At 54.6% G+C, this 13,056-nt stretch overlaps 1 protein-coding gene across 4 annotated transcripts in view; it reads right to left on the reverse strand.

The window, feature by feature from the left end:
- Positions 1 to 13,056, reverse strand: part of Septin9 (septin 9) — a 151,367-nt gene that overhangs the window by 68,798 nt on the left and 69,513 nt on the right. Inside the window, exon 1 of one of the 4 annotated variants that reach the window (XM_021640408.2) lies at positions 7,539 to 7,569. The exons of the other annotated variants lie outside the window; for them this stretch is intronic. Coding sequence (XP_021496083.1) covers positions 7,539 to 7,554 — 16 coding nt within the window. The 5' untranslated portion in view covers positions 7,555 to 7,569. Of the gene's footprint in view, positions 1 to 7,538; positions 7,570 to 13,056 lie in introns of those variants that run through there. 4 annotated transcript variants of the gene reach the window in all.

Consider the following 13,056-nt stretch of genomic DNA (forward strand, 5'->3'; position numbering starts at 1 on the left):
GCTCTGGGGTCGGGGGAGGAGGGCAGGGAGAGGGGCAAAGCCCTCCATAGCCTGAGACGGCTGTCCTGCCAGGAATTGAGAGTCTGCAGCCATGCACAGCCCCGTGGGAGGGAACAGCACAGGACCACAGCTCAGGCTCTAAGACACTCAGGTCAAACAAAACCTTTTCTCCCCAGGAACCGCAACACACAGCAGCCACCTGGAAGGCCGAGTCCACGACCCAGGGCACAGGACAGGTGGCGCCTCGCAGTGAAGCAGTCTACCCACAGGTAAGGACGCACCTGTATCCACAGGAGATGGTGGGCGCCAAACCAGAAGGCTCCCCTGGCTGTGACTGTCCTGTCCCCCGCTCTCAGGCTCCTTTGAGAACTGGGCCTCAGGCCCAGATCCTTACTCTAAGAAAGCGTGGGGCGGGGCAACGGGCAAGGTCTTGGCCTTGGCAGAGCTGGGGCTGGCTGGGAGGCCTTACCCTCCTACTCAAGCCCAGACTGGAGGCAGCAACTCCCACCCTGCACAGAGCCTGAAAACACAGAGCAAGGGCCCCAGGCCTTCCCTCGCTGACCTTGTGGCATGCTGCCTGCCTGGGAGCCGCATTCAAGGCAGATAGCTGCAGACTCAGAGTGCTGGTGGGGCCACAGTGAGCACCTGTATCCTGGAACACCTCACCTAACTGTGGCAACGATGGTGTCGTGGACTCCACAAGTGACCGGTGACAGTGGCAGTGGTGTCCCCACAAGTGGCCCACCTCTCCTGTTGTCCCCCTTTCCCCCACCTGCTGCTCAGGTACCCTGCAGGATTCACCTCAGCCCAGACAGCCTGATTCTGCCTCTGCCTCTGCCTGGGGCCTGAAGGAGGCTGCATTCTGGTCTTCCCCAAACCTCGAATATCAGCATTCTCTTTCTCAGCACTCCTAGGCAGGACAGCTCTGTGGATGTCTCCTCAGCGCTCCTCAGGGCATGCTGGATTCTATTCTCTTTCATGGCCTTGTCCTCCATGCCCCGTCACATCTCCCATTTGGGTCCACAGCTACCTTTGGGGGCCTAGGCTGTTGGCGTGGGGTGGAGTCATGCTAGGTAGGTGGGGATAGGTGGGGGACAGGCTTGGGACAAGAAGGAGGATACAGATGGGTGACAAGGGGAGGGATGTACCTTCAGGAAGCAGAACAGCCCCAAAGGAAGAACTTAAAAATAGCCCCAGTGAGTAGAGCCTGTACCGGAAGTCTGTAAACAGCCACTGCTCCCAGCCTTGAACCCCTACCAACAACCATGTGGTTGTTTAACAACAAAGCCAGGCCAAGTCCAAAGGAAGAGAGGAAGCCCTTCCTCCTTACACAAACTTCAGACCCACCGGGGTCTAGGAAGGAAAGTGAGAAAGCAGGCGCTGACGCCTCAGGAGCTGCGGCCTCAGGACAGCCTCCTTTTGCCCTCCCGCTGCACCTTCCTCAAAGCCAAGCCCTGCTGTGCCCAGCACACAGAGCATGGAGAAAAACCACCTCTGCCCAGGGATCCAGCATGGCAGCCAAGGGCTCCAGCTACCCTGGGTTTATCTGTACATGTGGCCGACAGATGGAGGCCTGGGATCACGACACTGAGGTCATTACCCAGAGTCCTGTTCTGTGATCCCCTCTGCCTGCCTCTGGAAACCCAGCATGAACTCCGGAGGAGAAAAAGGCTGGACACTTCCATCCACCCACCCCAGGGAAGAAGTACAGCCAGTGCCCCGTGATTCTGCCAGGGGGCTCGGGGCTCCAAGGACAAAGCTAGAGAAGGCCATTTTGTTGAAGCAAAGAGTCAAGAGTCAACCCTGTGCCGTCTCCTCTTCCCCGTCTCCCTCCCTCTTACTCTTCCTCCTCCTTCACCTCCTCTCTCTTGGTTCTCTGAGACAAGGCTCACACTGTATCTAGCCCCTATCTGATCTCAAACTCTCAGTGATCCTCCTGCCTCAGACTCTCAAGTGTATGTACCCCCGAGCCTGCCTCCATATACTACTTTATGATGACTCTCTGCCAAGGTCACTCTGGGCACTCCAGGTCCCTGACTATCCCACCACCACACTCGGCCACGATCGTGGAAATAGGTTAGAAACATGCCACCCTTGCAGCTGGATGTCTGAGAGGAGAGAACATAGAAGAGACACACACAAACATAGGAGGTGGGCACAGGGGCTCAGCACAGCACTCAGGGCATGAGTACCCACATCGCTCCTCCTGGTAGCCAGGCAGGGGAAGCCTGGTCCTCCAAACAGGACACAGGACACAGGCAGCCCCTGGGCAGCTGCGGCTGGTTAAGACTTGGTACTCAGGATCCCAGGCCCCAGGCTAAGCAAGTGTGATACCCCTGGGCTCTTCCCATGGGTCCCCAACTCCTTGGAAAAACCTGTCAGTCAGTGGTGTGAGATGAAGCTGCCTGCCCCGTCCAGCCAGCAAAAGGCTCATCTATCTGGAATCCACTCAGATCCTGTCATAATGGCTCCCCCAAATCCATCTACCTGCTTCAGGTGGGCCAGGCACAATGAGATAGGCAGTGCCCACCCGAATGCCACATTTATGTACTGCCTCCCACAGCCTAGAACTGTGGGCCCTGTCTGGGGGGAGTTTCTCCAATTAGGATTAATTAAAGTGAGGGTCTGGACGACTGCCCTAGATTAGACTGGGCCCTCAGTCCATTACAAGAAGATGGAAAGTGATGATCAAACTGATAACACACACACACACACACACACACACACACACGTAAGGAGAAGACCAGGATGTGAGGGGTGTGTCTGCAAGCCGAACACTTCGGGCAGCTACCAAAGCTGGAAGAGGCCCAGGACAGAGCGCCCATCCCTCCCTCTGGGCCTGGAGAAGGTACTAAGGCCACAGACACCTTGAGCTGGACTGCCAGCCTACACAGCTCTGAGAGAACACAGTGTGACAGGGGTGAGCCCCAGCAAACCTCTGACACTTTGATATAGCAGCCCCAGAATGGAGGGTCTCCACAGAACCCAGAAGCAAGGGGAGGCTCCATGGAGAGCCCTGCACAGCAAATCTCTTTCTCCACAGAGAAGGGAAGCGGGGAAGGAAACGGAGAAGGAAAGAGCAGACGAGGAAGAAGGGGTCTTGAGCCTGTCAGAGCCATCCCACTGGGCTTCTTGGCATTCTGTCTGTTCTGGCTTCTAAGTCCAGAGAAGGAACACGGCCCTGGATGGACCTCCTGCCCCTCTCAGCCCACCATGCCTCCTACCCACCTCACATTGTCATGGATGGTGACTCTTTTTGCTACCTGGCTCGTCGGAGGGGGGGGTCCCTCCTCGTCAAACCATCCACATGTGCCATCTGGAAGGTCCAGCTCACACACTGCTGACAGACTCATGGGCTCCCCTTTAGAATCCAGGGTTCCAGCTGAGGCAGTAAACTATAGGGTCACAGCTACCAACAGCAGGTATCACACACACACACACACACGGAGGGACAGAGGTGAGAGGGAGAAAAGGACTCACAGGGCCAGGAAGGCTCTTCACAGGGCCACACACCCATCAGACAGGCACACAAGAAGCCTCTACCCAGAGCTGATGGGGGACCTGAGCCAATATCCTCCCTGCCTCCAACCTCCCACCTTGGGCCCCGCCTGCTGGAGCCCCAGGGTCATTCTGGGCCTGCCATAAACAAGGCTGCAGGATGCGGCTACCTTTCTTCTTCACTAAACAGCTATGGGGAATTGGAAACACCTGGAATGGTCAGCTGCTGAAGAAACGGGCCTGAACTGAGAAGATGTGGGGCAGATGTGAGGAAGAACTTCCTGGTGTGGGGTGGGGCCGGGGGGGAGGGGAGAAGGAGGCCCTAAAGCTAGGCAGAGGTGGGCACTGAAAAAGTATCTTGATTGTGTTTTTCATATTTGGGTTTTTGTTTCGGTTTGGTTTTGGTTTTCGAAACAGGGTTTCTCTGTGTATCCTTGGCTGTCCTGGACTCACTTTGTAGACCAGGCTGGACTCAAACTTACAGAGATCCATCTGCCTCTGCCTCCCTGAGTGCTGGGATTGAAGGCGTGCAGCACCTGGCTTTGAATCCGTTCCTCCTGCCTCTACCTCCCAAGTGCTGGGATTGTGGGCCTGAGTCACCAACACATCCAGAAGTGGATACAGATAGACACAGAAGTGAACCAGTCCCTGCAGGAGGGTACAGATGCTCCTGGCTGTGTAGAGGGGAGGGGATCATCTGACTACTGCGTCCCCTCAGGTCAAAGGTTCTCAAGTAAATAGCAGCTGATGAAGGCAGAAAGAAGAGCACAGACTTAAAATAAATAAATAAATAGATAGATAGATAGATAAATAAGAGCGAGCGAGCGAGAGAGAGAGAGGGAGAGAGAGAGAGGCATAGCCTGCTGCTCTTGGGGTTTGAGGGTTGGAAGGCCCAGGGGTGGAGGCAAACTTTCCTATGCTTTAATGGACCTACATCCTTTGCCATGTCAGGGCCCAGTCTGGGGACAGAAAACTGAGACTCCAACTCTAGGCCAGGGCACAGTACACCCCATTCACCTCAGTTTACCTCCTCCTCTCTGCTCCCCAACCATCTAAGTCATCAGAAGGTCCCTAACGCCCCAAACACTGCTCTCTCACATTCTAGGACTCTTCACAAAGTCCCATTTCCCATGATCCTCCAGATGGGGCCAATTCAAGAACCCTGCCTGAAACAATGGTCAGCCCAGCCTGCCTGATACAGGCCTGTCTGGGACCTACCTTCCTTCCCAGCATGCTGAGCCTGAGTGCTTACCTGGGGACCAGGATGACCCACAGATCCTGAGGGAGACATTGGTCTGTTTCCTGTCTGCAGCGTGGAAAAGAGCTGCCAGGCAGGGGTCAGTTCTCAGGGCCATGTTTCCTGGTGCGGCTATACCTTCCTTCTCCATCCTTACCCTAGTACCTAGAAACACAGGGAGTGACCAGTCCTGACCTGCCTGAACAGAGAAATACCCAACCAGCTCACTCCACCCACCATGGGAAAATCTCAAAAGCACTTTAAAAGTGGAAAGAAAAAAATAAAGGCAGAAGCAGCATTTAATACCAGGGGCCACTTGGCCTGCTGGAGCCCTCCATTAATCACACTAGCCACTTTGGACAGAGTGCCAGATGGAACGCTCTGTGCTGTGGCCTGAGGCCTAGGCAGATATGAGCTATGGCCTAATTACAGGGCACAGTGACCCCAGGGGGCAGAGTTCAGGCTCCGGTCAGAGCAGCACCCAGGAGCCCAGGGAGGGGTCAGAGGCCAGCTCTTGACAATCAGACCCAATGTTCACCCAGCTGCCTGGAGGTGGGACAGAGCTATGAGGACCCACTGTCCGCCTGTGACCGGTCCGCCTTGCTCGGTTGGGTTCCGCTGAACCTGGGGATGGGGTAGGCTTATTCTCTGTTTGGTCTCAAAGACACAGCAAAGGAGGATCATGGGAAACTGAAAGCGAGGAAGGGGTCTGCTGTGAAGAAAAGGACATAGCTGGATGCTGAGAACATTCTAGAAGAAGCGGCCATGAAGCAGTCAGAGCAGGGTCTTGTTGGGGGGGGGGGGCGCTCCTCCCTCTGGAGCTCCCTGGGGTTCCCCTCTGTCAGCAGAGCACTTGAGACACCATGAAGCCCGAGGGAACGTAAACATCCTGGAAACTTGTGAGAGCTGGCTGGAGTGGAGGGTCTCCATCCCCACCAGCTCTGGGGTGGAGCCAGAGCTCAGGGAGGAGGAGCTAGTATCAGGGAGTCATCCAGGGAAGCAGTTCTGGGAGAGGGGACGGAGGGTCTGGGAGAGGGGACAGAGGGTTTGGGAGGGAAGAGGGCAGGTGGGTTCGTCTGGAGAGCATCCCTCCACACGGCAGGTATCACAAAATGTCTGGCTCTCAGCTCTGCCACAGCTCACCCACTACCCTGTCTACCCACTTCGGGACCTGGACCACATCAGAGTCAGGGATACAGGATATGGATATAGGGGACACAGCCTTGGTCCCTTTGTTTCTCCCAAGCACAGCCTGTCAAACAGCCATGAGGCAGGGGCTATGTCATGATCATCAGACGGACAAGAGGCCAGCAGTCGCTCAGGGCACACAACCAGAAACATCAGGCCCCACTGCTCCGGCTAAGCCTAGAACTACCTGCCCCGCCCCCACCATAATCAGCTACGATGAAGGCACAACCTATCCCCAAATGAGACATCAGAGCCTTAACACTGGGTACTAATGAAGGACTTTCCAAATGCCTTTAGGGGTCTCAAGGTGATGTCATCCTGGGTTTAAAACAGGAAGCCAGAAAACAGGAAGCCAGGGGATGCTGAGATAGCTCAGTGGTTTGGTTTCAAGCTTGATGACCCAGGACCTACATGGTAGAGAGAGAACCAGCTTCCACAGGTTGTCCTCTGACCTCGACATGCATGCCATGACAGAGACATGTTCATGCACACACATGTATGCATATATCAGGAGGGAGGGAGGGAGAGAAAGTAAGTTTTAAAAAATTTAAAAACAAGAAGTCAGAAACACAAAAAAAAGATCCCATGAGGCTGAAGCAAAGGCAGAGACACACCTACACACCAAGGGTGACCAGGCCCTCCGAGAGCCACCATGACTTTAAAGGGGCAGAGCACAGAAGGACCCTGCCCCACAGATCCTTGGCGTTGCACTGAGGGCCGCCAGTGCTGCTTCAGGCCCAGCAGACCCACGCGCCTGCATCGCCTGCTGCTGAGCTTCTCCCAGGCCTCCTGGGACCCATCACGATCGCATTGTCCCAATCTGTGTCTCACACATTTGCTCTGTTCATCTGTTCTCCCTCAACACCCACTCAGTCCCAGCCCTGTCCTCCTTTGTCTGGGTGTTCCACCATCCAACACCAAAGGCTTCAGGAGAAGACAAGACCTCCCCCTCACAGGCGGGCGCTGTGCCCCTAATACTGGTGGGACAGGGACTCACCTTCCTGGTCTCCCTAAACAGTGGCTCCCCTCTTTCTGCAGGCAGCAAACTCCTCCCCTCACCTGCCTGCCCCATGTCTCCCAGGCCACACACACATGGGTGGATGGCCCTCAGTCTGTTTACAGCAGTAACAGAAACACTGAAGAGCTGTTTACAGTCAATACAAACCCTAGGTGCCAGAGAGCAATCTGGTTGATCCAGGGCCTCCGGTCCACAGCCCAGAGCCCAGCAATTCAGCCCCTGACCTCTGACCTGTCTTCAGGCACTGGACAGCTGGGGACCTGGGGACCTGGGGATGTGAGGCAGGAAGAAGCCTTGTTCTTGGAGTCTCTGCCTTGGCAGGAACCAGGCCCACCAGCCTGAAGCCCCACTGAAGGGGGTGTTGGGGAGATGTGGAGACAGGAAGGAAGCCAGCCTGTTGTCATCTGGGCCATTCTTTTCTCAGCTTAAAAAAAATAAAATAAAAGGAAGATTCAGCCAAATTGTCCTCTGTCACCAAGGAGCTCTGTGGACTGCCCAATGCTGGTATGCGTGTGTGTGTGTGTGTGAGAGAGAGAGAGACAGAGAGACAGAGTTGTGTATGAAATAAAGAAATGACCAAAACCATCTAAATCTTACCCTGGTCCAGGTACATGGCCTAGTTCCTAAAAAGGAAGGAACACAGCAGAACACAAAGATCTACAACCAGTCCAGGTGATTTCCTGCTCCGGAACAAACCTGGTCCAGCAACTCTTTAAGACACCAGGCACAGGCCCAGCAGGGATGGAAACAGAGGGCCAACCCTGCACAGCCTCCCAGATCAAGATGGAAGACTCAACTCTGACCACATTCCTTGTGGTACAAACTGCACCTGCAGAGGTATCTCCCAGCAGCCCTCACGGCAGGGCAAAGGTGAAAGAGTCCACACTGCACCTGACCCCTGAACTGGAAGGATCAGGCCTGCCTCTGGCACCTGGCGCTCCTCCCAGACCTCTGCTCCCTTGACCTCCAAATGGAAAGAGAAGCCTGTCTGAATAAAGTTATTTTTCTTTTTGAAAATTAACTTTAAAAATAATAGCTATGACCTTTTTTTCCTAACTATAAACACAATCTAAGCCCGAGGCAGAAAATGTGCACATAAAAGAAAGAAATCTATAACGCCACAAGACAAACAACCCCTGTCAAATCTTGACAAACATCTCTCTGTGCTGCTGAGAGGGCATGCATATCCAAAGCTCACTCCCATGGTGACACAGCCTTGTGCTTCTCCAGGTAGCAGGGTGGTCAAGGCTGCCCACATTCCAGGGTCCCATTCCTTGAACTCTCTATAGTTCTAATCTTCTGGCTCCACGCAGGCCATTTGGCAGCTCCACCTGTTCATCAGAATAAACCTCCAGAACATAAAACATGGACTGTCAGTTCCCCAGGCAGGGCACAGAGGACCTGGACACCTAAGGGAGTTTCTGAGGGGCAGCATTTGGAGACCCCTACCTTCTTTAGGTTCATAAGCCTCATCACCTACCTCCTGAAATCCTACAGGATGCAAGCCCAGTGGGCCACACTCTTCTGGAAATAGCCCCGCCTGTGAGTACCCCAGAGCTGCCAGCTCAGCAGCCTGCCCTACCCCCTACTTCCCAGCAGTCACCCAAGGACAATGTCCAGCTTCAGCTGCCACTGCTCCCAAAACTCCTCAGGCAATTGCAAACTGAAGGACACCCAGAACTAAGCTACCTACTGCACATTGCCAGGGACAAAGGGAACATGTGACTCACGAGGTCTGCAGAACTGCCCCAGGCCCACAGCCAGGGCCTAAATGGGGGAAAAGGAATTGGCTTCATATCCCTTCTGCAGGAAACACGTCACAACACAACACACACACACCCATCCTCCAAGCCACTGTTACCTCCCTCCAGCTGGCAGTCACCATGCCCGGAGCAAGGGCCCAGCTTACTCAGCATTGTCCTCTCCGTACTGTTGCCTGTGAGGAGAGGCCCAGCAGCCCAGAATCTCTCAAGTCAGTTAGGTGCGCGCATACACACACTCACACACAGACACCCGGGGGAGTTACTCTTGCCCCCACATGACTCCCACACAGGTTTAAGTTTGTACAAATGAGAAGAGAGGCTCACAATACTTTTTGTACTAAAGGAGAAAAAAAGCCCCGTTTTTTATTTCCAGATCTTCATTTTTCTGTCCTGTAATAAGAAACACCAAGCAGGGAAAAGTAGGAATTGTGGTCCCTTTAGGCCTAATGTAGAGCCAGGAAGATGTGGTCACTCTCTTAGTAGATGGGCAGCTGAGGCCCACAGAGAAGGATGACCATCACTTGCCCATTGCTTCGGAGGGGGCTCTGTCCTGTCCACTGAGGCCTCTGAATAAAGGGTCCTAATGGCCCCACCCCCTCTGCTCCACAGCCTGATAGGTGAAAGCAAATTCCCATCTCATAGATGAAAGTCCGCACTGAAGCAGAGGCTGCCCCAGCAGACTGTAGGCTCGGTACCCCAGCTCCCTAACCCCACTCACTACTGCCAAATGGACTGAGATTTCCAGCATCCCCAAGAACCAAGTGGATGAGAAAGACAGACTCACACCACAGCATCGGTGCCTGGCAGGGACGGGGGAGTGGGTCTCCCCAGAAAGTGCCAGCCCAGAGTTCACCTTGCTGCCACAGCAGACAGAAGGCCAGGTACAGTTAAAGGAAACGGCCATGACAACAAGGGTAAGCTAAGCTGGATGGGAGGATGTGCCTGTGAGCTGCGGGAAACAGCTGGGAGGGCCGGGACAGGTCAGAGACAAAGGCCGCACAAGGGGGTGGGGGCACACGACACACAGATCCTGCCCTGTCCCCCCAGCCAGCCCCACTCCTGACAGCCGGCTCCAGTGCAGCTGTTTGCAGGAGGCTGGCTGCCTCATTTAAATATCAGCAGAGAGGTAAAAGAGAGGGCTGCCGAGGCCTGACCTGATGTCCAATGAATGTTCCTCGGGACAGAGAAATGTTTCTATACTGTCTGTCAAACCCAGCTGCCCCAAAGCCCAGTTTCTCTAAGCCAGGGCCTGGCCTCCACCTTCCACAGGCTGTGCCAGGCCTGTGGCATGAGACTGAAAGACCCCCTTCTCCACTCCACCCCCAAGGGGGCCTGGTAGCTAAGGGTTTCTTTTGTAGTTTAGAGAGGGAGGGAGGGAGAGAGAGCGTGATGGCAGCCTTCCTGGGGTTTCAGAGGGAGGACAAGACTTGAAACTCATCCACCAACTCACCCACCAGTGCACACTTTCAGCTGCTTCCCCTGGGACTGGGGATCCATACATATGGCCTCCCCCAACCCAAGTTCCTCTTCAGCTCAGTGGGCCTCCTGGCTGGGAGCAAAGGCACAGAGCTTGGATCTCAGAGGTGAGCAAAGCAGGGCTCGGCTGGGAGAGCCCTTGATGTCGGTGGAGCTGCCAAGTTGGCCTGCACAAGAGGCCCACCTATGAGCATGCCAGGTGGGGGCACCCGGGCACTTCTGCATACACGAGTCTGCAGAGACAGCAGAGAACTTGGGAGTTCCATTTTGCACTAAAGGAAAAATCCCACAACGCAATTAATTAATCTTCAGAGCAGTCCAATGCCTGACCCATGCTAGGGGACAGCAGGCAGGGGACAGTGGAGCCAGGAAACCTTGTCCGCTTATACTGCAGATACTATCTGTCTCTAGGGGACATGGGGCAGGGGCCTGGCCCACCCACATGGAAAGCAGGGCAGAGTCCTCTATCGGAGGCTGCTTCCTGAGCCCAAGAGCGTGGAATCCACCAGAATGCTGGCTGCTACAGTCTGGGGCCACATTTTCTACAGCTGGAACTGACCACTCTCTGCCCCACCCCACCCCATTCCCCCAAAAAAGATGAGGCAGGATCTCTGTCAACATCCTAGAGGCATAGATGGGGTCTACCTGGGACCCAAAGTGGCTACTCCCCTCATTCCCAAAGGCTCCCTCAGCTGCAGTCTCCCATAAGGAGTTGCCCAGGCCTTGTCCCAGCCTGTCTGCAAGGGCCTGTGAGCTCTTCCTACCCAGCAGAGTGGGAATATGTTGGGAATGGGAAACCAGGAGCCTGTTTAAAAGTGTGACGTTGGTTGCACAGGGTGCTAGAGTCCCAGCTTCCTGAAGGTGAGACCTTTGTGAAAGGGGACAGGGAAAAAAGCCAGGTTCCACCCAGACTGCAGAGGACAGCTGTTCTCAATCCTCCTCCTTATTCAAACTCAGCCTGAGTCCCCAGAGACCCTCAATCAGGAACAAATGTGGGGCAATTCAAGCACCCCCAGCACCATTTGCAGTCAAAGGAGCAGATGGTCAATGCTCAAGTCTCTACGAGATCTCACTGAAACCTTAAGACTTAGCCTTGGAGACACGAGACGCTCTCAGGGGACAGGGACACGGCTGTGCACTTAGGACCACGGCCCTTTAGTTCCTGGATTGTAGGCCAAAGATGCCAGGAAAGACTGCGGGGAGGGGGGAAGGGGGTAGGGGAGGAGCCTAGTTATTTCTGGGAACAGTGACAGAGAGAAGAACAGTTGGGGCTGGAGAGATGGCTCAGCTGTAATGGCACTGGCTGCTCTTGCAGAGGGCCCAGGATCGGTTCCCAGCACACACACGGTGGCTCCCAACTGTCTGTAACTCCAATTCCAGGAGATCTGATGCCCTCTTTCAACCTCCCCAGGCATCAGGCATGCACACTGGTGCACATTCAAGCAGGCAAGCAAGCACCCATACACAAAAGGTAAAAATAAATCTGTAACAGTCTCTTCCACCCCACCCCCATTTCTCTCCCTTTTATGAAGAAGAGGAGGAAGGGAATGAAGAATGAAAGACACAAAGCGAAAGGTAGACCAGAACTCCCTGGCTACTTCTGTGCCCCAGATGTCCCCCCAGGAAGCCAGGGGGTAGGAACAGTGGGGGTGCTCCGTGTTTATGCTCAGAGAAAGCAAGGCCAGTTTGTCTCTTTCTTAAATTCTTGGGATTTAGTGGCACTTAAAAAAAAAATGACAACTTGAAATTTCTACAACATCTGCTGGTTCCCGACTGAACGGAGCCTCCCGGTTCTGTCCAGACCAAATATAAACGAGAACTCAGAAATGCCCTCTGGGCTCCTGGGGGTGTCCGGGGGCCAAGTGGTGAGGTCTCTAGCCAAAGAGATGACAAATCCTTGGGCTTCTGAGACTGTGTTTGCAGAGAATTCCACGAGCCTCCAAATTTGGGAAAAAACACAAGAGGGTTTTGGGAATAGAGCCACTGCTCGGCCAACCTTCCCCCGTGGTCTGGTCCAGAGAAACTCCACGAATTCCTTTCCCAACTGGGTTTTAGGAATGAATTTTATGTCTGTAGCCCCAGCACTCGGGAAGCTGAGGCAGGAAGACAAGCGAGCTGTGAGTTTGAGGCCAGGCTGGGCCATACAAGAAGAGAAAGCGTTTCAACTATCCCACACACCTTAAAAAATATGTAACTGCCTGGGGCTTCATGTTATAGAGCAGCACCCCAGCAGAGACCTGTGGCTGCCCAGCGCCCTCACCCCAGCTGCTTTTCTCACACAGCAGAGTGAGCAGACCACACACAGCACTGCCATACAGGCCTGGAGCCCAGAAGAGAGTGCCCAGGCCGGTCTAGCAAAGAGGTGGAACTCTGTCCTGGGTTAGGGGGTCAATACAGACATTCTAGGCAGCAGGCTAGCCCCCACGACAGGCAAAAGCGGGTGGTCCCAACAACCACAGTCAGAGCCCTAGGGCAATCTCTTCTGAAATGGGAGGTGGAGAAAGAAAAGGGACCCCAGCTCCGTCCTCCTGGTGCCAGAATATCAGGCCCAGGCCCCCTGGAGAGCCGGCAGAGGCCACGTCAGCGGCCACATCAGCAGGTGAGAAACTCCCTCGCTCCTAGACCAAGCACACAGGCAGGGCATTCTGCTCTAAAGCATAGTCGGACCAGTACAGAGGACGCAAGCCTGGGAAATCTCTTTCTCCAGGTACGAAGCCCTCCACAACCTTCCCTCTGGGCAGAAGGGTGGGGATACACAGCTGATGGGTACCCAGGCCTAATAAGCCGATGACAAGCACCTCTGGCTTCTCAGCCCTCCTGGTCCCTACCCAATGGGACAGTCATAGTTTAGAGCCGAGTCTGCTCCATGCACAAGG

Source organism: Meriones unguiculatus, chromosome 7 (assembly GCF_030254825.1).
Source record: "Meriones unguiculatus strain TT.TT164.6M chromosome 7, Bangor_MerUng_6.1, whole genome shotgun sequence".
Classification (NCBI taxonomy): domain Eukaryota; kingdom Metazoa; phylum Chordata; class Mammalia; order Rodentia; family Muridae; genus Meriones; species Meriones unguiculatus.